Source organism: Centruroides vittatus, unplaced genomic scaffold (assembly GCF_030686945.1).
Source record: "Centruroides vittatus isolate TY-2023 unplaced genomic scaffold, ASM3068694v2 contig_461, whole genome shotgun sequence".
NCBI lineage: Eukaryota > Metazoa > Arthropoda > Arachnida > Scorpiones > Buthidae > Centruroides > Centruroides vittatus.
Genome location: NW_027122257.1, coordinates 2,075,671 through 2,098,224, shown reverse-complemented (window position 1 = coordinate 2,098,224; position 22,554 = coordinate 2,075,671). Strand labels below are relative to the sequence as shown.

General features: G+C 33.0%; 2 protein-coding genes across 2 annotated transcripts in view; one reads left to right on the top strand and one right to left on the bottom strand.

Annotated features, from left to right (window-relative positions):
* LOC136977609 (gastric triacylglycerol lipase-like) lies at positions 1-6,267 on the top strand. Its single transcript, XM_067273145.1, has 9 exons — positions 1-320; positions 399-603; positions 859-973; positions 1,646-1,793; positions 1,865-1,957; positions 2,021-2,176; positions 2,238-2,309; positions 5,127-5,195; positions 5,936-6,267. Exons 1-9 carry the CDS (start codon positions 216-218, stop codon positions 6,170-6,172), a joined length of 1,200 nt encoding a protein of 399 aa, XP_067129246.1. The 5' UTR covers positions 1-215; the 3' UTR covers positions 6,173-6,267.
* dor (vacuolar protein sorting-associated protein 18 dor) overlaps positions 6,190-22,554 on the bottom strand; it is a 38,514-nt gene continuing 22,149 nt past the window's right edge. The window contains exons 14-29 of the mRNA XM_067273131.1: positions 18,357-18,460; positions 14,270-14,330; positions 14,131-14,195; positions 13,747-14,053; positions 13,588-13,681; positions 13,448-13,521; positions 13,227-13,382; positions 13,006-13,140; positions 12,807-12,941; positions 12,502-12,583; positions 12,309-12,436; positions 7,045-7,166; positions 6,798-6,915; positions 6,596-6,730; positions 6,473-6,531; positions 6,190-6,406 (exon numbers count right to left, since the gene is read on the bottom strand). Of these exons, the coding sequence (XP_067129232.1) occupies positions 6,343-6,406; positions 6,473-6,531; positions 6,596-6,730; positions 6,798-6,915; positions 7,045-7,166; positions 12,309-12,436; positions 12,502-12,583; positions 12,807-12,941; positions 13,006-13,140; positions 13,227-13,382; positions 13,448-13,521; positions 13,588-13,681; positions 13,747-14,053; positions 14,131-14,195; positions 14,270-14,330; positions 18,357-18,460 (1,839 nt within the window). The 3' untranslated portion in view covers positions 6,190-6,342. The remainder of the gene's footprint in view (positions 6,407-6,472; positions 6,532-6,595; positions 6,731-6,797; positions 6,916-7,044; positions 7,167-12,308; positions 12,437-12,501; positions 12,584-12,806; positions 12,942-13,005; positions 13,141-13,226; positions 13,383-13,447; positions 13,522-13,587; positions 13,682-13,746; positions 14,054-14,130; positions 14,196-14,269; positions 14,331-18,356; positions 18,461-22,554) is intronic.

Genomic DNA, 22,554 nt, shown 5'->3' with positions numbered 1-22,554 from the left:
TCTGGTGGGTTTAAGAGTAACCTAACCGGTGGAGAACTGTGGCTTCCAATCTTAGACTGCATTGGTCGAGCGAAGACGACGAGAGGGACGGTGGCCCAATAGGCCGGTAGTATTTTTTAAACCGAAGTTAAAATATCACGTGGTTAGTACAACGACGCAACGCCAAACATGTGATCGATAACATTGGCGATTACGTTGGACGATCGACCGTGGACATGTATTATTTTTTCTCCGTTCTGGTGTTGGCTTTCTTATGTTTAGCAGATTGTTCGAAGTTTAGGAGTGGCGCCAGTTCAGATCCGGACTGTTACAGAAATGTGGTAAGTGTAAGACCGGAATTCGGACTTTTCTTTCTATTCTAATATGTTTATTAAACACGACTCGGTAATATTTTGCAGAGCCAACTCATCAGCAGTAAGGGTTATCCCGTAGAAGAATATTGGGTTCTGACCGAAGACGGATACATTCTGGGCGTTCAGAGGATACCCTACGGCACGTCGAAATTGGGGAGGACGGCCAAGGATCGGCCGGTGGTGTTCCTTCAACACGGTCTCTTGGCTTCTTCCGCAGATTGGGTGATGAATTTTCCTGATCAGAGCCTGGGTGAGAATTTCTTAAATGGAGGTCAAACGGTGACCTAAATTTCGTTCCCAACAATTCATAACTTACAACGTTTCTCCCGCGGTCGGTCTGGCAGCATCCATTGATGATACAACGAAATGCTATTTTATTAATGAATTAGTAATTAGATTCGGAAAGGATTAAAGTTTCACTTCTGTTTAGACCAAAACGACAAAATTGAATTATGTCAGCGTCACACTGTCGTGCTAATTTCCCGTTTATGGTCATTTATATTAGGTTTCATCCTCGCCGATGCCGGTTACGACGTTTGGCTGGGAAACCAGAGAGGAAACACTTATTCGAGAAGACACGTGAAGTACTCCCCGCGGGATAGACTGTTCTGGGAATTTAGGTAAGTTTATATTTCCAGATTTAGTCATTCGTAACTAAGAGGAAGAAAGTGTAGGTGGATACGTTTGTGAAATTGGAATAGGTTACGGGGTAAAATTACCATTCTGTTCGAATATCGATGCACGAAACAGGTCTTTTTGTTATAATAATTTGCAGGTTACGTTAGGAGGAAGGTTTGTCCGTGGCAATGTATATTTGGTTCGTAACATCGACATTTCGTTGTTTTCTCTCCAATTGTAGTGTAAAACGCAAAAGAACGATGCATTTACCGGATTCGTGTCTTATCCCTAATAATGACTGAAACGACACTACTTCTATGTGATAAGAAATATAAATGCGCTGCTCGGAAAATAATTGAGTGGTCGTATTTAGTGCCGACAAGAAGGGAAATTCTAGAAATCGATTAAGTACGTGGGCAGTAAAATTTAAACTCTAGTAATACGTAGTATTTTTCTAAAAAAGTTTATGATGATAAACTGAGGCATGTTTAAATGGTAATTGTACACGGAAATTTACTAGTAGTTCGTCATCGATGCTTACTTTTAAGATGATTCTACATACTTTTAGTTGGCAAAAAAAGCAAATAAACACAATGATATTGATTTTATTAACCATTCAAAACTGGTTTAGCAAAAACCAGTTTTATTCACGATTACATTATTCCTCTCCTTAGTATTGACGAGTATGCTGCATACGACATTCCCGCCATGGTAGAATTTGCTCTGAACGTCACCGGAAAACCTCAGTTATATTACGTAGGACATTCCGAAGGCACCACAGTTGCCTTTGCTCTTCTTTCGGACAGACCCAAATACGACAAGGTGAAGTTTGCTTTGTGTGTTTTGTACTAGAATGTGTTATTTTGAAAATGTGATGGTATGTTTGTCTGCAGATTAAAGCGGTGATGGCCCTGGGACCGGTGGCAACGGTGGGTTACATAACCAGTCCAATCCGCTATCTCGCACCTTTCTGTCGTGAAATAAATGTAAGTATTGTATTTAATCGAACAAATGGTTTTGTATAAAATTCTAATTTAAATTTCCTTCAGTTTCTCTTTCGTCTTTTAGGATTTTACGAGTTCTTACCAAACAACTTCCTTATGAAAATACTGTCTCATCTTTTCTGTAGAAACAATGAATTAAAATTTTTATGTGAAAATGCCTTTTTTCTGATGAGTGGATTTGATCCGTCTCAACTAAATAAGGTTAGATGAAAGTATTTCCAAATAACCTGTGAAATTTCAACTAATGTCGAGGGATTTACAGACTAGGTTGGATGTCTATGTGTCTCACGATCCAGCAGGCACATCTACGCAGAATGTAGTTCATTTTGCACAGGTAAGTCTAAGTAGAGAATACGGCGGTGCCTCGTACTTTGAATTTAATTTGTTTGCAATCCAAATCAAATTTTCCCATTAGAAAAAACGGAAACTGAATTAATCCATTCTCAGACCCTATACAATACCCATTTTGATAAAGCATATAATTTAAGATAACATAAATCATCTTTGTGCTTTTTCCCTCTTTACAAATTAAAGACTGGAATGTTGACCCCCCCCCATAATCTCCATTTCGGCTTCAGTCTTTCCCACTTACTCCTCCCTACCGGTCTTAATCTGCATGTACAGTACATACTTATAGGACCCACCTCGACTGTTTCTCTTTTGTAATCATTCCTAGTTCTGTCCTTTGTCACCCCACACGCCTGTCTCTGCATTCTTGTCTTTTCCTGAGCTCTTGTCATTGCAGGTCTTACCATGGTTTTGTATAATTTTCCTTTCACAAAGCACCCCATTCTGAACTCAATGTTGGATTTCTGCACTAGTTCCTCCATCACTTGCTACATATGATCAAAGATTGGAAGTTGTTATCAACTTTTCACCTTGGAGTTGTATGTAACTCTCATCCCTCCACCAGATGTCATAGCTTATATACTGTCTTTACTTTGCTGATCATCACATGCCTCTCTCTTCCAGCACTTTGTTTTCTATTCCTATAGCTGCTTCTCTACCTTATCTTGTGATGTTGTCTGCAAACATACTCCATGGTGCCTTGCTCTTTGCATCTTCCATCACCAAATCAAATAGAAATAGATTATGGACTGAACTCTGGTGTAGTCCAACTCTCACAGTGAATCCCTCTGTCATACCTACAGTACTCTTTGAGTCATTGCACCCTTATACATTTCCGGTATTCCCTTTACTCTTGTACATCACCATACCTTCTGTCTAAGCACCCTGTCTTATGCTTTCTCCAGGTCTATGAATACAGTCTACAGAGAGATACAGGAAGAACTGCACCTTTCTGTTGGCTGCTTTAGAGGAAAGGTCACATCTGTTGTTCCTATTCTTGGCACAAAAACAAACTGTTCTCTGTAGCTGTCTCTTGTCTTAACCTTCCTTCCACAATTCTTTCCCAGATCTTCATTGAGTGCGGCATCAATTTAATTCCTCTATTTCTTACATTCGTTTCCCTTTATAAATTGGCACCAAAATATTTTCCTTCGCTTGTCTCGTAGCCTCTCTTGCTGCCACAGCTTTTTCATACAATGCCATACAATATTAACATTCTCTTTGCCCAAACATCCGTATACCACGGCCAGGATCTGATTGGTTCCTGTTGATTTCCCATTCTTCATTTTTATAAGTGCCCTTTCCACCTCCTTGCTTGTATCTACTGCCACTCCTTTACCTTGCTGTCCTCACATAATACTCTTGGATTTTCCTCATTCAGTAGTTTCCTAAAATAATTCTTCAATCTTTCTTTTATCTTCTCTTGGTCTTTTAACACTTAAAACAGATAAAATACAAGAATGGTATTGATGTGAAAGCGAGGAACAAGACATTAGAGGATTTCACAATTCTTACCAGCTGCCTACCCCATCTTTTCTTTCCAGTTTCTCCATAGACTTATCCACTGCTTTTGCCTTTTAATTTTCTTTATCTTCCCTGATCCCATCTTTTCTTTTATTGAAAATTGCACCTTCCCATTCCACCATTAAGCCTCTTTTCCATAGGGTGGCCCAATACCTTCTCTCCAACTTTCCTTATAATATGACTATGAAAGAATAAAATTACTGGAATGTTTAAAACATATTTTCCTCAAACTCTCTATTCAGGTCCCCTCCTCTTTCCTCTCATTGGACAGGTAGCCGATGACTGTGTGTCACTTATGGGATATGCCCAAATTCTTGTATATTCTCTCTTATGTGACAAAACCAAATGGAATAATGGATAAGTTTTATGGTCAGATGCCCTTCCTGACACCAACCGTTATTGTTAACTGGGCTTAGGGACAGGCATCTAATGAGCAAGCTCGTCCCCTCAGTGGCTGGTATTTAAAATTACATAAGACAGTTACTATGGAACTAGGCCTGAAATCAAATGTTCTTGTCCACTTGAAAAATAACACAATTAAATGAACCAAAATAATAAATTAAAACAAGTAAATTGCACTTGGGACATCACCACTACTCACTTAGAGTGCTTATTTCCACACTGGAAGGAGTTTTTCCATATCAAGACATAGTGTTGATCTTCATGAAATCACATATCACAATCTTTAGCCATATTTATTGCTTTTACTTCTTCCATATTCTTAAGATTGATGTACACTATCGACTTCAGCATCTTAAACACAGCCACCAATTTGCCACGCATGTACTGCATTTCATGTTTCATAAGTTCCTTTTTCATCTCAATCATTAATACTACAATCTTCCTCTTAGCCATGGTTAATAGGTAGGGGGTTAGTTATATATAAGTTAAATCCTTTACAGATGATACCTGCACATTTTTTTAGTTTGAGTTTAACACATGCAAGATAAGGCACTTTTGTAAGATTCACTGCTGAAAATAGTTTCAAATGCAAAATGAAGACCCAATTACTGTTATCAGACAAAAGTCCACTTTACAGTTATGTTTGCACCAAAAGACTTGTCTACAAAATTTGGCACATGACTTTATATGATTCTTTTAAAACTTTTAGGACAGCCTGTATATATAACCAAGCACTAAAAACATATAATTGTGAGACATGAGTTGTGTGCAGAACAGATGGTATTTATGCAGTGGGTATATTTTTTCACTGCATGCACTGTTCAAAGTATGGGACACCACTGTATTCAAAAATTGCTAATTTACTATATAATTACAGATGGTGAATTCAAGAAAGTTTCAAAAGTATGATTTTGGAAAGAAAACAAATCTAATAAAGTACAATCAGGTATATGCCATAACTTTGATTTTTTTCCATATGAAAAAACAGTAACATCAAATGTAATAATAGTTTAGACAGACTTTAATTTGAAATATAAAAGTCAGTCCCCCCACATGACAGACAATAATGACATATTTCAGCACAAAATAAGGTAGAGAGTTATGCATATAACTGCACTGGCTGAACTTTAAACATATCAATGACTTACACCAACATAGTCACTTGATAGAAAAATGACCTAAAAGAAAAGAAATCAAGCCCTAAGTTCTGTATGACTTCTTTTTTTATAACTTCCAAAGAGCAAATAAAGCTATAGAATGATGTTCTTCACTGAGTTTGTGAAAATCAACAGCCAACTTTTTGAAATTGGGTGTTTAGGGTGTTAGTTTATTTGACCATCTAAAGCCCACAAAGAAGAAATGATGATTGGGATGTCGTGACAAGCAGCTATTCTGTAAATGTCAACACGGAGAAAGACTAGTAATGGTATGGGCAGTATCAAGAGATATTATACACACATCTTGTGACAATTCATTACTTAGCCAGTCCAACTTTTGAGGGCTTTCTATTATGTAGTCATGATTTTAACCCAATAGAAAATGTCTGGGAGGTGTTTGCTAGGGCTGTGTACAGCAAACTTTATAACATGCAATTGCACCTAATTCAGACTATTGTTAATTTTATGTTACTGTTTTGAGTACAACTACATTTATGAAATATATTTTAAATAAAAATTTTCTTGCTAGAGTACTCCTCCTGAATATACTGTAGAGAACATCCGCACGCCAATTGCACTCTTCTGGGGATTAAACGATGCCCTGGCAGATCCTGTTGATGTGGATCTTTTAAAAACAAAGATCAAAAATCTAATCGAAAGCTATAGAGTAAGCCCATCTACTTGGGCTCACATAGATTTCATATTTGGAATAGATGCACCTAAATATGTTTATAAAGAATTGCTAAATGTATTAAAAAAGGTTTAAAGTTAGAATCATATACATAATTTTTATTTCTTTATTACAAAAATGAATGTATTGCATTATGGTTCTGTGCAATCAATAAAAATATGATATTACAATTAACAAACCTTTGATTTATAATAATAATTTACATGTGGAATGTTTGCAGAAATCACCAATTTTCTATATCTATTTCATTCCCATTCTTTTGTAACCTCTGTATAGTCTTTAGCTGTGATGAACGGAATGTCAATGCTCCTAAACATAATGTAGCAATTAGTCAAGTCATACGATAACAAATTACGTACATAAATTTACACGCACCTGATCATGATATCGCCACAATATAAACATTCCGATCCCACTATTTTGTCCAGATTAGCCTGAAATTCACAAAATTTATTAGAATGTACAGATTTATCACTGCAATATTCATTTTCTGCATACCATAAGTTTTTCTCGGTTATTAGAAGTGCTTCCCGATGCGGATGAATTTGCATCTTCCCTTGAACTCATGGATGTCAACTGTCCCCGAATGTCATCTACCGCAGTCTTTTTTGAAGGAATGAGATAAACGTATGCCTACCAAATATATAATGAATTTATTGTTTGCATGAAAATAACCATAAAACAATATCTAAATACCTACTTCATCTACAAGACAATCCAAATGGAACATGTGCTGACAGGGAAATAAGTAGAAAGCCTGTGTCATTATGGGATAATTACAAATACAGCACTTGTCTTGAGCACTAACCATTGCATATCTAATAAGATTGAATTTTAATCACTCATATATTTGTATTATTTATTTTCTTTGTAGCTTCTTCAAAAAAATAAAACGTTATACCGTATACAAGACATATAGTATCTATTTTTATTAATGAATTACTTACTTATTACGCAAAACTTGTATTTCTTCTCTTATTTCCTTTGCACTCTGTGCAGCTTCTTCCATTTCTTCTTGTAGACTCTCAATGTGCTGGTTATACTCTTTTAATGATTGACATATATCATCCTATTTAATAAATAAAATTGACTAAATGGATAAAATAATTATTAAAGCTTTATATAGTGGTATATAATAGTAAGGTGGAAAGATATGAGTGATATTAAATATATCAGACTCTGGTAAAAATTGAAATAACAGAATCTTCACAATTAGGAATGAAGCTAAACCAAGAGATCTGGTAATCACACTGACATAGGTGTCCACAAGGGACTGGAGGAAAATACGAGGCGTGTTTTTAAAGTAAGTACCATTTTAATATAACGCCGCTGGAGCACTGCAGTCGGTACTTAGTGCATGCGCGCTGTGTACCTACATCTGTTGGGAAGCCACAAACGCCATTACGGAGCCAGTCGACTGTGTTTACTGTTGTTTTCGTGTTATTGAAATGCTGCTGCTCATTGAGAATCCCGCCGACTGCGAAGTGCGTGCCGTTATTCGTTTTCTCAGTGCTAAAGGCTCAAAAGTGGCTGAAATTCATCGCCAAATCAGTGAAGTTTATGGTGAAAGCGTTATGAGTGATGGAATGGTACGAAAATGGGTTAGGGCCTTCAGTAATGGCCGCACAAACATTCACGATGAGGAACGAAGTGGGCGACCTTTAGTCATTATCGACGATTTGATTGAAAAAGTGGACTGTAGAGTGAAAGAGAACAGATGATTCACGATTTCATCTTTATCTAAAGAGTTCCCTGTAGTTTCAAGAAGTGTTCTCTATGAAATTGTGACTGGACGATTAAATTATCGGAAGTTGTGTTCCTGTTGGAGGCCGAAAATGTTGACGGAGGAGCACAAAACCAAACGTTTGGCCAGTGCATTGACTTTTATTGAGCGCTACAGTGACGAGGGAGATGATTTTTTAAACCGTATTGTTACAGGCGATGAAACGTGGGTAGTCTACGTTACACCAGAATCGAAGCAACACTCCATGGAATGGCGACATTCATCATCTCCAAGGAAAGTCAAGTTCAAGCAAACAATTTCTGCTCAGAAAATCATGTGCACGGTGTTTTGGGACAGATACAGAGTGTTGCTTGTTGATTTTTTGCCTCATGGTGAAACGATCAATTCAGCTGCATACTGTGAGACTTTAAAAAAACTGCGCCGTGCAGTACAAAACAAAAGGCAGGGCTTACTGAGCAAGGTGTCATTTTGCTCCACGATAATGCTCGTCCACATACGGCAAATCAAACTCAAGACCTAATCACATCATTTGGCTGGGAACAATTAGACCACCTTCCATACAGTCCCGATCTAGCACCGAGTGACTATCATTTGTTTCTGCATTTAAAGAAGCATCTGGCAGGACAGGGCAGTGCCATAACAATCACGACAAAGTCAAAATGACCGTTCTGCAGTGGTTCTCACATCAGGCGGCAACATTCTTTGAGGATGGAATAGAAAAGCTGGTCCCACGATACGATAAGTGTCTCAATATTAATGGGAATTATGTAGAAAAGTAGTGTAAAATATGGGCTTTCACATAAATAAAAGTTTTGTTTAAAATGTTTGCTTGTTTTTTTTATATTTCAAAACGGTACTTACTTTAAAAACACGCCTCGTATTAAAGAAGCATACAGATTGGGTACCAGGAACAGCAGAAGTCTATCAATGTTGTTTCTCAAATCATGTGTTGGTAACTAAAAGATATTTTTTGGAGTTATTCTGTGCACACTAAGAAGATACCAACTCAATGATTAAGAAATTGTGGTCCAAATCTATATCCACATATTTAAAATATAAAAAATTCTTCCAATAAAAAAAAAAAAAGATAAAATGCAAAAGTGTATGGTGAGACTTTATTATTATTTATCTGAATAAATTTTTCTAACATCTGATCAAAAAGAGGAATAGATGGATGTAGAGGACATCCAGGAATGAAATAAAATGTTAAAAGGTAAGATTTACTTTGAATACAGCAAAAAGACAAAAAAATTAAAGGAAGAATAAAATCAAGTTCTCATCTAAATATATTCATTAATTTAGATTCTGCTTCTGAAGAGATTATAAACAATATTTTAAAATGAAAGGAAATTTTTGGTATACAATGGTTACTATTAAACTGATGGTATTCAGATGTTCATGGACCCAGCTGTACTGAACCAAATCCAATTAAACTTGATATACTTGCAATAGAGATCATGGAGAAGAGATTTAAGAGTGCCTGAGTACCTTGCATCATAATAGTTATTTTTCTACATGGATACATACATATCTAACTGAATATCAAAACATATATTTAGATCTGTTGACAAAAATTGCAATATTTTGATCAGAAAATAAAGTTTCTAAAATACAGAAGTAGAGAAATTTAATTGGTAATTTTTGAGGATTTATTAAACACAAACTAAATGTAACAGTATGACAATAAATATCATTTTTGATGTTTTTGAATTACCATAAAAAGTAGTTTTCTTTCCTAAATAGTAAACAGTTATTCATTAAGATATCTGATGATTTCAAACCAATTCTTTTCACTACAACTTACATAAATGCAATGATTAATTTAAAATTATAGAAAAATAAACAATGCTTACATTTTAACACTATTTTTTTTTATAGGTACAAATATTCAATATTACAATTACTGTACATATTAAAAGTGCCAAGAATAAGAAAAATATATATAAGTTTATAAGTATCAAATTTTATGATAGGCACTGCATCAATGCAACACAACATACTGTACTGTTTATAAATTTCATACTTTATGCTCACTAAAATTTGTTTATTAATGTTAGAATTTTTAGAAATTTCTGGTAAATATGTTTTTGAGTTTTTCATATGAAGTTACATTTCATTATTGTTTTTGTCTATCAATGCTAATAGCTGAATAAATAAATACAGGCATCCTTCATCAACTGTGAAATAAATCAGTTCTTCATAGAAGTTGCATTAATACATTACGAAAAGTTTTTATTTTTGTCATCATTAAATGATTATTATACTAAAAATTATATCCTAAATGAAAAATGTGTTATTTTATAAATGTCAATTTAGTTACAGAACAATTTTCAACAAGGATTAGAGATGTGTTATCATTAGTGCTCTGAAAAATAATCTAGTCTGTGATTCTTAGGTTTTCAGGAAGAGTTATCATGTTCCTCGCCCATTATTTCAATCTGTTTAATAAATGATAAAAATCAAAAATTATTCCAGAATTTCCGAAAAAGTTTTATTATACTGTGATTCTTTGATATATTGGGACCTTGAATAAGTTCTCGCTGTTTTTTTGTAAAAATTAATGCTTTATTTAAAAAAAGTCATAAAAAACATGTCACTGAAAGTATTGTCCATCACTAGCCACTACTTTCTCCCATCGTTCTGGCAGCATTTGAATTCCACGTCGAAAAAATGATATGTCTTTTGAGGCTATCCAAGAATCAACCCAATTTTTGGCATCTTCATAACAATGGAAGTGCTGCTCAGCCAGGCCATGTGCCATCGATCGGAACAAGTGATAATCGGAAGGGGCAATGTCTGGTGAATACGGTGGATGGGGTAGGACTTCCCATTTAAGTGTTTCCAAGTAGGTTTTCACCGGTTGTGCAACATGTGGCCAAGCATTGTCATGTCACTGCTCGTACAGTGGCTGTTTTTCTTTTAATGCTTGGCTCAAACACATCAACTGTAGTCGATAGCGATCTCCTGTGATGGTTTCATTCGGTTTGAGCAGCTCATAATAAACTACACCTAGCTGATCCCACCAAATGCAGAGCAGAAGCTTTGAGCCATGGATATTCGGCTTTGCCGATGATGTTGATGCATGGCCAGGCTTACCCCACGATTTTCTACGCTTAGGATTATCGTAGTGAATCCACTTTTCATCCCCAGTCATGATACGATGCAGAAAACCTTTCCTTTTCTGCCATTGAAGCAGCTGTTCACACGTGAAAAGATGCCATTCGACGTCTCTCGGCTTTAACTCGTACGGCACCCAATGTCCTTGCTTTTGAATCATTCCTAATCCTTTCAAACGTTTTGAAACTGTTGTATGATCAACTCCTAATGATTCTGCAAGTTCAGCTAGCGTCTGACATGAGTCTTCATGAAGTAATGCCTCCAATTCCTCGTCTTCAAACTTTTTTCGGTGCGCCAGAACGTTTTTTATCTTCAATGTCAAAATCATTATTTTTGAAACATCTAAACCAATCTCTGCATGTTGTTTCCAACAGAGCATGGTCACCGTAAGTCTCAACAAGAATTCTGTATGCTTCAGCTGCAATTTTTTTTGAATAAAATAGTGCAATAAAATTCCCCGCAAATACTCTTTTTTTGGCACAAAATGCAACATTTTTAACACCATGAGAAAAACAGTTGTTAACACTTCGGCGAAATGACATACACTGATTTTCAAGGTCGCTTATTGTACTTCCTTCCAGATGCATCACCATCTAAAAATACACGCACACAGTTCTAGTAACGCCACCTGCTGTAAAACAGCGAGAACTTATTCAAGGTCCCAATACATTGTATAATAAAAAATTAATTTTATACTCAGTATTGTGGTTATCCTTTTTTCTCTAGTACAACAGTTTTCAACTGGAGTGCCACAAAATATAGTGCCAAGCAGTGTCACAATACTTCTTACAAGTATTATTGTATTTTTCATACTTTTAGTAACTACACTGATAAAGAAGTACGAATGCCATTATTACAAAAGGTTAAAAAATGCCACCTAGCTTCTTACTATCAACAGAATTTATTGTTTTGGAACATAGCCAAGGTTGGCAAGGGAATTCCGTATTATAATTTGATTGACGATTATTGAATTTTGGAGACATTTCTTATGATGCAATATTAAATGATACTGTTGTGAAAAATGTAAAAAGGGACCAATTCAAGATTGCTTGAAGAACAATACAATAAATTATACTGTAAATTTCAACAAATAAGAAATAATGTTTGAAGTGGTTAATCACTTTTTAATGAACTTTCTGGACCTTATTCTAAATTTACAAAGTGATCATTGCACTTGAAATTTTAATTAGTTAATTGACAAAAGATGCCAAAAATGAAAGTGAAGAATGTTTCTCTTCATTCATTTTTCTATACCATCACTATCACTTTATAAATTTATATTCTCTTTAAGCATCTTTTATCTAATAAATATTCTAGTAGAATATTATCAAGTTAATTTCTAACACTTACTTTGAAGTGATTAATAGTCACAAAATTATCAAAAAATGGTAGGATGTCTTCAATCTTCAATAGTTCACATTTTTTCAGGAACTCCATGGCTTTTGTGATATCATTCTGTTTCTTGACTACGTGCTTGGCTTTTGATCAAAGTTAATTATTAAAAAATTTATAAGTAGAACCTAAAAATTATGAAGATCTTTACCAATTTTTAGCCAGAGTTTTTTCTTTAACTCTTCGTCATTTTCTGGTTTATCTGCATTTTTCATTGCCAGTTCCACATCTTCCTAAAAATAAAACTTATTAAGAAATAATAAAAAATAAGTTACACAACTGTCTATTGGTGTTATGGAAAAATACATTTAATTCATAAGTACTTGTGTACTAAACATTTTCAGTAACACTGATAGATAGTTATGTAACTTATCTTCTATTATTAGTATTTGGCATCTGTTGTTGTTTATTTTAAGAAAACAATCATTTGATTATATTCATTCAAATATATCCTACTCTTTCTAAAGCTAAGTCCACCGCCTCTTCATAGAGACCCATAGTTGTATATATGTGCACACGTGCTTCATCCAATCCTAATTCCGTACAGAGACGAAGTGCGTAATTGCAATCATAGGGCACTATTGGTTCTTTCTGTAACAAAATTAATTTTTAATAATCAGTTGTGATTATCAAAATGTATAGTATTATACAATACCTGATTTTCTAGGTAACTTAATAACATTTCAGGCTGTAGTCGGGCATACAGTGCAAGCAGATAATTATGAATGGCTGGATCCTGATTTTTTAGTTCTTCTATGCAAAATCTTAGATAATGAATGGCTTCATTAACCTGTACAGATTCAAAGCAGTTATTATATATAAAACATATGTACATAAAATTTCAGATAAAATATAAATAATTTATTAAAATTTTACTTGTTCAAAGTTTTCATTAACATTATATTGCACTAGAGTAGGAATCAGATGTATGGGATTCAGTTTCTGTGACCGCAGCTTCCAGGCATCTACTGTATCTTTTGGTATGACTTGCATTAGAAGGGGTGAAAACCGATAAAATAACTCCGTCCTATTCTGTAGAGTTTAAAAAATATAAAAAACTATTTGAACAAACATACATAGAATAGAATTTGACCTACTTGTTTTTTTAGAACTTCTAATGCATCTTTGTATTTCTGATGTTGTAGATTGTAAGCAATAATTCTTTCAAAATCTACAAAACTTGTCATTAGTAAAAGTAAAATCACTTTACAGAACTAGTATAGAAAAGAGAATGTACCTTTCATTAGATTAGTAAAATAAATAAGGTTCTCCTCATCTCCATGACTAGATATCAAGTTGTAGACTGCACCTTTGTTATCAGTAAGGCACTCCTAAAATTTTCACAACAATTAGTTGAGTTATTTGATGGAAAAATATATTTCATCTAATAACTCACTTTGACATTAGACTGAGTTAAAAATTGTTGAAAAGACATCTGAAGAGTTTTATATTCGTCATCTTTATCAATTTTATCATCGCTATGTTTCAGAGCATTTCTTTTCTGTCCCATTTCATTCAGATAGATCTCCAATAGCCAAAGAATAATCATAGTGATTTGTGTCTTGTTGTGATGTTTCAGGCTTTTCAATTTTTCTTGAAGAAACACTTTAAGGGCACTCTCTTGTTCAAATTTCAAAAATTTCAGAGCTACTTCTTCAAAGGAATTGTGTGTTATCGCATACAATACAGCACTTTCTTTGTAACTACAAAAACAAACGTCTTTCAGACGGCAAATAATTTGTGTGTGTCTAAATAAAACTAAAATAATAAATTAATTTACTTTTCATTGTTAAAATAATCTTCCGCTTGTTTAGAATACACTTTGTCTAACTTTGATGGATCATCCTAAAAAGTGGAATAGATATTAGATATTAATTTTCAACTAAACTTAGTATATTTAAAAGTTTTATAAGACTAACCTGACAATACTTCTTTGCTAAATCATATTCTTTTTGTTGAAGGAAAACTTCCCAAACATTTCTAAAAATTGAAAACAAAAGCAATAGCAATCAATAAAAATATTTCTAAATTTAAAAAGTTTTACAAAAATAAACTTAAGATATGTAATTAAACAAATATTTAAATTATAATACTAAGTAAACTTCCAAAATTAGTACTTTTTCCATTATATTAGTGACAAACACCCATAAACCCAATTTTTAGATTAATGCCAAATAATTATCAGGTTATATTGGGCTATATTAATGTTACTAACTACTAATTAAATGTTAACTACTCAATAATTTGGCCTAGAGGTAGTTGTTAAGTTACCATCTCTTGATAAGTTTAATATTCATAAATTAAATTATTATATAATAATTAATTTAGAAGATCTTAGGAGAAAAGATTGATGTGTATATTTTTGTCTATATATATACAAAAATATAAACATCAATCTTTTCTCCTAAGACTTTCTAAATTAATTGCATGGTGTATATATATACCATGCAAGGGTAAAGTGAGATCTGGTTGAGTGTTACAAGATCTTGGACACTGAAGTCATTCTCAGTCAGTGTCCTGAGTAATTGGTATCTAAATTGATAGTTCTGAAAGCAGAGATCAGACAGAGATCTGGGTAGTGTGACTGGCAATACTTCTACATGGCAAGCACATGTTGTGGGTTCAAGTTCCATTTTGATCAGATTCTTTTCTTTCAGAACCTTCTAAATTAATTACAGTAGAGAGTCGTTTATCCGAATCAATTGGGGACTGGGGTTGTTCGGATAACCAATTATGTACAAAAAAATATTTTAACCTACCGATGTTGAAATTTTTCTCCATTGAGTGTCGCTTTGTGTTGAATTTTCGTCTATTTTAAGCCTAACAAAAATTTTTATAATAATAATCGAGGCTATTGTATCGATAAGAATTATTTCTTTATTTTATATAAACAAAATAAATATATTGAAAAATATAAAAACATAAAAATTATACTTTAGAAGTAAATCTAGTATCAAAAAAGTTCGATTCAGCACGACACAGTCCGACTGGAAAGCATTCGGATAACCGGCGTTTGGATAAACGACTCTCTACTGTATTAAATATTAATTTAATTATAATTATTAAATTTATCAAGAGATGACACCTAATGACTACCTCAGCCAAATTACTCGACTCTTAATTAGTAACATTAATATAGCCTGATGTAATCCAGCAATTTATGTAATCATTTGCCATTTTAGCAAATTGTATTTTTTATCATTTTGAACTGATATTCAAATTTTTCAAAAATTGGCATTCAAATATTCTGTCTGTACTTTCATAGGATTAATGCAATGTTGAGAAGTAAGTAAAGCCTCCTCATTAACAAGGGTGTCGCCAGGGGGACAGGAGGGGCAGCTGCCCTCCCCTAGAAATTCAAAAAAATTATTTAAATGCTAAGTTTTAATTAAAATAATCTTCATAGGCTTCTTGTAAGTTAAAAAAATGTTTTAATTAAGATATTTCTTTTCCGGTACATAGTAAATGATTAAAACTTTATGAATCGTTTTTATTTTACCTACATGCAATTCATATCCTCTATTAATTTACATCATCTTGCCCCCCTGGCCCATTGGCTGGCGTCGTCCTTGCTCATTAATATAACAAAACAGTAACAATAACAAAATAATAATAAAGGCAAACTACATATAGAGTAAAAGTAAGACACATTAAATCAGAACAATAATATCAGAGGCAGATTTACTCTTATTGTGCAACATACTAGAGTCCCTTCCTCCTCCACTAAATAATACTGGGCAATATGTAAAAACTGTCTTTGATAATAGAACAAGACTAAGCTATAGCTTATTGTTTACCATGTACCGGTACATAAATCTGGCTCCAAATAAAATTATGACAAAAGTGCATAACAAATTAAAAGATATCTACACAATAATAAAATTTCATGTATGACATTAAATATAAATAAAATCTAGCAATTAATTATTGTGACATGGTTGCAATTTTTAATCATATTTTTAATTTAAAATATTCAATATATGCTCTCCATCTCAAATTAGTAGTGGCTTGCCCCTGTACATCATACTTTTCCTTTAACAATAGAGTCGTGCTGGTCATCTATCTAATACCTTTTGGGGAAAATTTTTAAATAGGAATAACATGACTTCCAGTTTGCATCAGTACTCCTTATATGGTTAATAATCAGGGACTTCTGCTGCTAACATTTTCATATCTGGTCTTGTTTCTCATCTATCTAACTGCATTCTTGAGATTAAGGAAAGACAGACAGGCAGATGGACAACAGTGGGAATTTATAGGTCTACAATTTTTTCAAATTGCAGCCCAATAATAATCCATATGTAATAAATGAAGTACATATTAGTAAAATAATCTTAAAAATACATTAAAATGATATCACAAATCTTATTTTTACAAATAAATTTGTGTTTAGAAAATTCAAGATGCAAAAAGTTCTCAAAGTTTTTCATATGGTCTATAGCAGGGGTGGCCAACTTTTGTGTACGTGAGATCTACTTTTTATCTTAAAAATATATCGCGATCGACTTGCTGTCATAGGCATAGTCTAAATGGGGAGGGGGAGGTGTGAAATACATACTATGTTTATACACTGTGTTTCAGTACAAGGTGCACTCTTTTGCTAATCTATCAATAGTTCGCGGGAGTGCACCTCGTACTAAAACACCCTGTATATCTACCTACGTAAAAACAACATAATTATTTAACGGGCAAAAAATCTCACATCCAGGGGAATTAAAACATCAATTATTAACAATATTTATTAATTCAAAATAGCTACAGATAAAGACAGATTTAGAATTTATTTTATTATCTTAACATTAATGGGAGGACTGAGTTTGCACGTCTCTAATCAAGTAGTCATAATTAGGTGTATATCCTGACAAAGATAATAATAATGAGTCTTCAATACGGGAATCAGTCAGGACAGAACGTTGTTTAGTCTTCGTTAACTTTAAGTATGAAAATGCCGATTCACACAGGTATGTAGATCTGAAACAAGAATAAATATATTCGCTATATATTTGGTGATACTGGGCTGTCTTTCTCGGTTGACGCATTTCCAAAAATCTTCAAATTTTCTGGCTTGTAAGATTAAGTCAGTTTGTAAAATTATAATTTCTTTTTCTAATGCCTTTTGCTCATACGAAATATGTCTGAAATTTTTTGGCTAATACGTTTCACACAAATCCTTCTTAAAAGGAAAAGATATAAATTCCACAATTTCCTTTTTCAAGAAAAGAAGCTACTGTATGACAGTACCAAATATTCAAGCTAAATGGCTTTGTTTTTCTGAGTCAAGTCATAACTGCATGCATACTGTTGCGTTCGATTACAAGTGTAACACATTAAGTGAAGACATAGCGAGCGATCGACCGGTTGATCGCGATCGACTTGTTGGCCACCCCTGGTCTATAGTTCCATAGTAAAAGATTTATTCAAAATACTTAAATGATGTGGAAATCTACTGTATGTTTTAAACAAAAGTGATTTCTAGTAGAGAGAACTGAAATGCAAAGATATATATTATCAGGTACAATAAACCATTGTAAATTTTGTAGAATAAAATTTGGTTCAAATAGATTATTCTGTCATTAATACTGGAAAGCTCTTGAAAGTTTGACAAAATCAATTTATGGTAAATTTCTTCAGTAAAAGAAAAAACTTTTGCAAGACTTTTGAAACATTATACAAGTATATCAAAGGAGCAGCTGAAGACTATATTGGAAGACAGCAATCTGTGACTGACTAAAAGTCTGTAAAAAAAAATTGCAGACAAAACAGTTTAACAAAGTCACTAGAATATTCCTTGTCTAATTGCAAGGTTTATAATAAGTTTATCTCTATGAAATTCAAAGGTAAGTTTATAGTCATACATCACACCTAAATCATTAATTTAAATGTAAGAAATGTTATTGATCTCCAAATTGTACTAAGAATTTACAAAGTTTCTATTAAACTATATTTGATATGAGATTTACAAAACTAATTTTTATGTTAGAAACAAATTCATTAATTGATACTAACCTTTCCTCTTTAACAATTTTATATCTGTAGATAGCACCTTCAGAATATGCCCATACAGTTAGCTTCACAGGATCTTTAACAATGTCTATCATTGGTCCATACATCTAAAATAAACAGAAAAAGTTAAGATAATCTTTAAGTTTTCCTCATCCTTTAATTGATCACATAAATGCATTATTTATGCTTTCTTTTAATGGTATATCTAATAAAAATAAAAGCAGACATTTGTGTGAATTAGTAACCTAACATGAGTAAAATAAGTGAACATATATTTCTATATCTTTGTATATCAATCCTGACATAAATCTATTGAATTATAATAAAATACAATATCAATATTTTATCATCATTGAAATATTTCAATACAGAAAGCAATCCATATCCTTAGTCTTAAGTCCTCCTGTGACAAGAGGCATGCTGAGCAACCAGCTGTCCAGCAAATTCAGTCAGCTGCAATGGTTTCAGCATCATCCCATGGAATGCTAATCTTCTTTATATGTAGACCACCAAGTTGTTTATGGTCTATCTCGTTTCCTATTTTCATATGTTTTCCATTGCAAGGCTACTTTTGGTAAGCATTCCTCCAACAGATGAAGTACAGTACATGCCCTGCAAAATGCATTCTATGCTCTATAACAATGTCCTGTAATTTGCACAGGCCATTTCTTCTGAGGATTCCCTCGTTTGTGATGTGGTTATGATATCTAATTCTAAGTATAAGTATAACAAAATTGAGGGGACCATCAAAATATATTTGTTATATTTCATTACATTGAAATACAGTCAAGAATGCAAAGATAAAGAAATTTATTGATGATTAAAAAAAATCTCTTACATTTTGTAGTAAGAAAGTTTTTAAAAATGAAATCTATCTATTAGTATTTATATGGAATCGAATTTTACATTTTCACAATGTAAGTTATATTAAATACAGAATAAAAATTAATCTTCAATAAAAAATTATCAAAAAAGATCACGAGCAAACAACTAAAATAACAATATAGTAGTATACCAATTAGTTGGAATCCTCCCTCGTTAATTGTTATTTCTACTTGAAGCTGTTATTTTCTACTAAATGAAGTCTAATTTTTGTGTGTGCTGTTTCTTTAAAGCTTTTTTGATTAAATCCAGTAATGTGACACAACATTCCAGTAGGTCATCGAACACATCGTTTTGTTTAATTCCTGTTTGTATGTCATCTAATATTTTATTTTCTTCCAAAGAAAATTGCTTTTGTTTTTTGTTTTTCTCTATTTTATCTCATAAACTTGAAAAGAAATAAACTGTAGAGTAATAGCATCAAAATGAAATGGTAACTAAGGATTAAAATTAGTGTTGCCAGACTTTTTGAAATAATATTCATCATTTATTAATAACTAATGATTTATGCATTTATAGATTTCGTTATAATGGTATTCATTAAACTAAAACATTTTTGCATTGAGCCAAATAGAAAATTGGCAGGGGATTCAAGATATATTCATTATACCAAAAATTTTGTTATACTGGTGTTCATTATACCAACATTTCACCATATCCTTCAAAGATAGTGTTGATTGAATACGTTGAATTTCTGAGTAATTTTCCATGTTTTACAGGTGTAGATTGCAGTTGGAATGACAATGGTGTTGTAGAGGCATATCTTAGATGTTGTACTGATTGCTCATGTGGACTAGATTGAGCATAATCTCTGAAAGACAGCTGACATCTCAAAATGATGGCCTCAGCAGCTGTTGATACAGATATAATCAATTTTGTTGTTTGTGTTGCCATCAGATGAACACCAAGTTTTCTTATGTATACATTTATGTGCAAAATATGTATTTCCAATGAACAAATTGCTCGTGCTGCAGAACAGCAATAGACATTTCCATTATCATTTATTTGTACAGCAGAGCATGTGGTCCATACTCCAAACCTATCCTATTACTGCCTAACTGAGCATTCACATTGCCCATAAGCAGTTTCATGTTGTGATTAGCAATCTCATTTAGTACATCCTGCAGCTGGTTATAGAACACACCTTTATCCATCTCATCAGCATCTTCAGTGGATGCATATGCCTGGATTACAGTAGTTCTTGTCACAATTGGAATTGAGCTATTATAATCCAGTCATTGACAGGTTTATGGCCAATCAGCACTCATGCTGCCTCCTTTGACAGGACAAGCCCACTCCTCTTATGTGATCTTCATCATGGCCAGAATACAAGATGGTTTTACCTTCACTAGTAGTTTTTCCATTTCCTGTCTGTCTATCCTCACTAATTTCAAGGATTTGCATGTTGTATTTATTAAATTCCCTGAGAAACTGGCCATGATGGCCAGTTTCTCAGGGACTGGCCATCATGGTTCATCAGGGACTGGCCATCAGAAACTGGCGCTACTCTGGTTCAATGTCTGTACATCCATGTTCCAATTTTAGTTATGCTATTAGTGCTTATTATTGAATTCTGCATAGGGCAAAGGACATCCTCATGGTTTGTTCCTGCATTGTCGTAGGGATGATGAGTCAAAAGTTTCATGCTGAGAGTTGTGATTTTGCTTCTTGTTTGTTTAATGGTGACAGTTTTTACAGGGTGGAGTTGCTGGCCCCAGTCCCAACTCTCCTTTCCCATCTGGGCTTGGGATCAACAATGGAGGAGTAAAATAGTTCTGTATAATGCTTACAAATTGAACTATTGCAAATAGAATGTTTCAAATCCAAATCCAGAAATTATTAACCAAGTACATTGCTACATTCTATAGGAATTTTTCCATGCAATTCTTATGCTACAGTTTTAATAACCAGTTTCTTGCATATAACATGCACTGGTGAATATTTCACAGAAAATTCCTAGAAAAAAAATAAAATCACCACCTGACCTACACTGTCAGATACTCACATCACCAAATCAGTAGATAAAGTTATAAAATAAATAAAATGGAAGAAGTAGAATATTTGAGACAGAACAATCTAAACAGTATTTTGTTAAAACTACAAAACTGTGCCAAATAAAATTTTTAAAACTATTTCATATAATTTCTGTTTTTGTATTTTTTTTAATTATAATTTTATAAACAATATAATATGCTAAAATAACCTTGAAAAAATTAAACAGTTTAATTCAAAGTAATTACTTAATGATTGTTTTCAGGAATCACATCGGATGAATATTGATCTGAGCATTATACACTAAATTTAAGTTTTCATTCAGATAAAATATCCATAAATATTATATTTGCTATTTTAATTTATATTTTAAAGTAAATAAAACTCTTCTAGCAAATTAATATAAAATTTTTTGAGCTCTTGCAAAGATCAAGTGAATTTTAATCAACTTTATATTGGTATATAGAAATTAGTCTTCTAGTAACAAGCAGATAAAAACATAACATTCAGCATACAAAACTCAAACATTTTCAAACTGTAAATTGCAAGTGTATATTTGCAATTGTAACTCTGAATGAGTATTAAAATCTCCGTTTTTGCATGTACTTCTTTTTCTATTAATAAAGCCATCCTGAAAAAACATTTTTAATGTCCAAAACACTGAAAAGTATAGAAGTATCTATCTTTAATGTATATGATTTTTATCTGCTTCTTCCACAATTAAAAAATAGATTTCTGTTTACTGATATCACTAAATATGATGTATGCCATTTTACAAATTCAGTTATTAACTCTATTACATTTGCTTTAAGTTAATAAACTTCATTAAATAAAAGAAATGAGATGTTAAAACAACTTACAGAATTACTGGAATGTATACTTCACACTTGAAAACCTTAAGAGTCCAGTAATCACACTTTAATGGAAAACTAACATTTTCGACCATACCCCGGTCTTCCTCAGGTTTTTAAACCAGAGATTCAAAATGAAATGTTTTTTATCAATCTGCATTTCTTATATTACAGAACACTATAATGTTGCATTCAACATATAAAATGATCAAAACAAAAAATTTACTTGTTAAGGATTAGACAATGATATTGTAAGCCGAAGATGCCCGTTACCCCTCTACTATCGGCTGCGAGAAACATTCGATTCTGGAAGATGTATTTACTATGAACTCGAGGAATAATATTTGAAATTCCCTGTTGCATCAGTAAAAACTATTCCTCACAAGTAAACTTTTCATCAAAAAATGATATAGTATAATGTGTATAATAATAAATTTAAAACTTTCCTTACATAATTTATTGAAACAAAAACACAG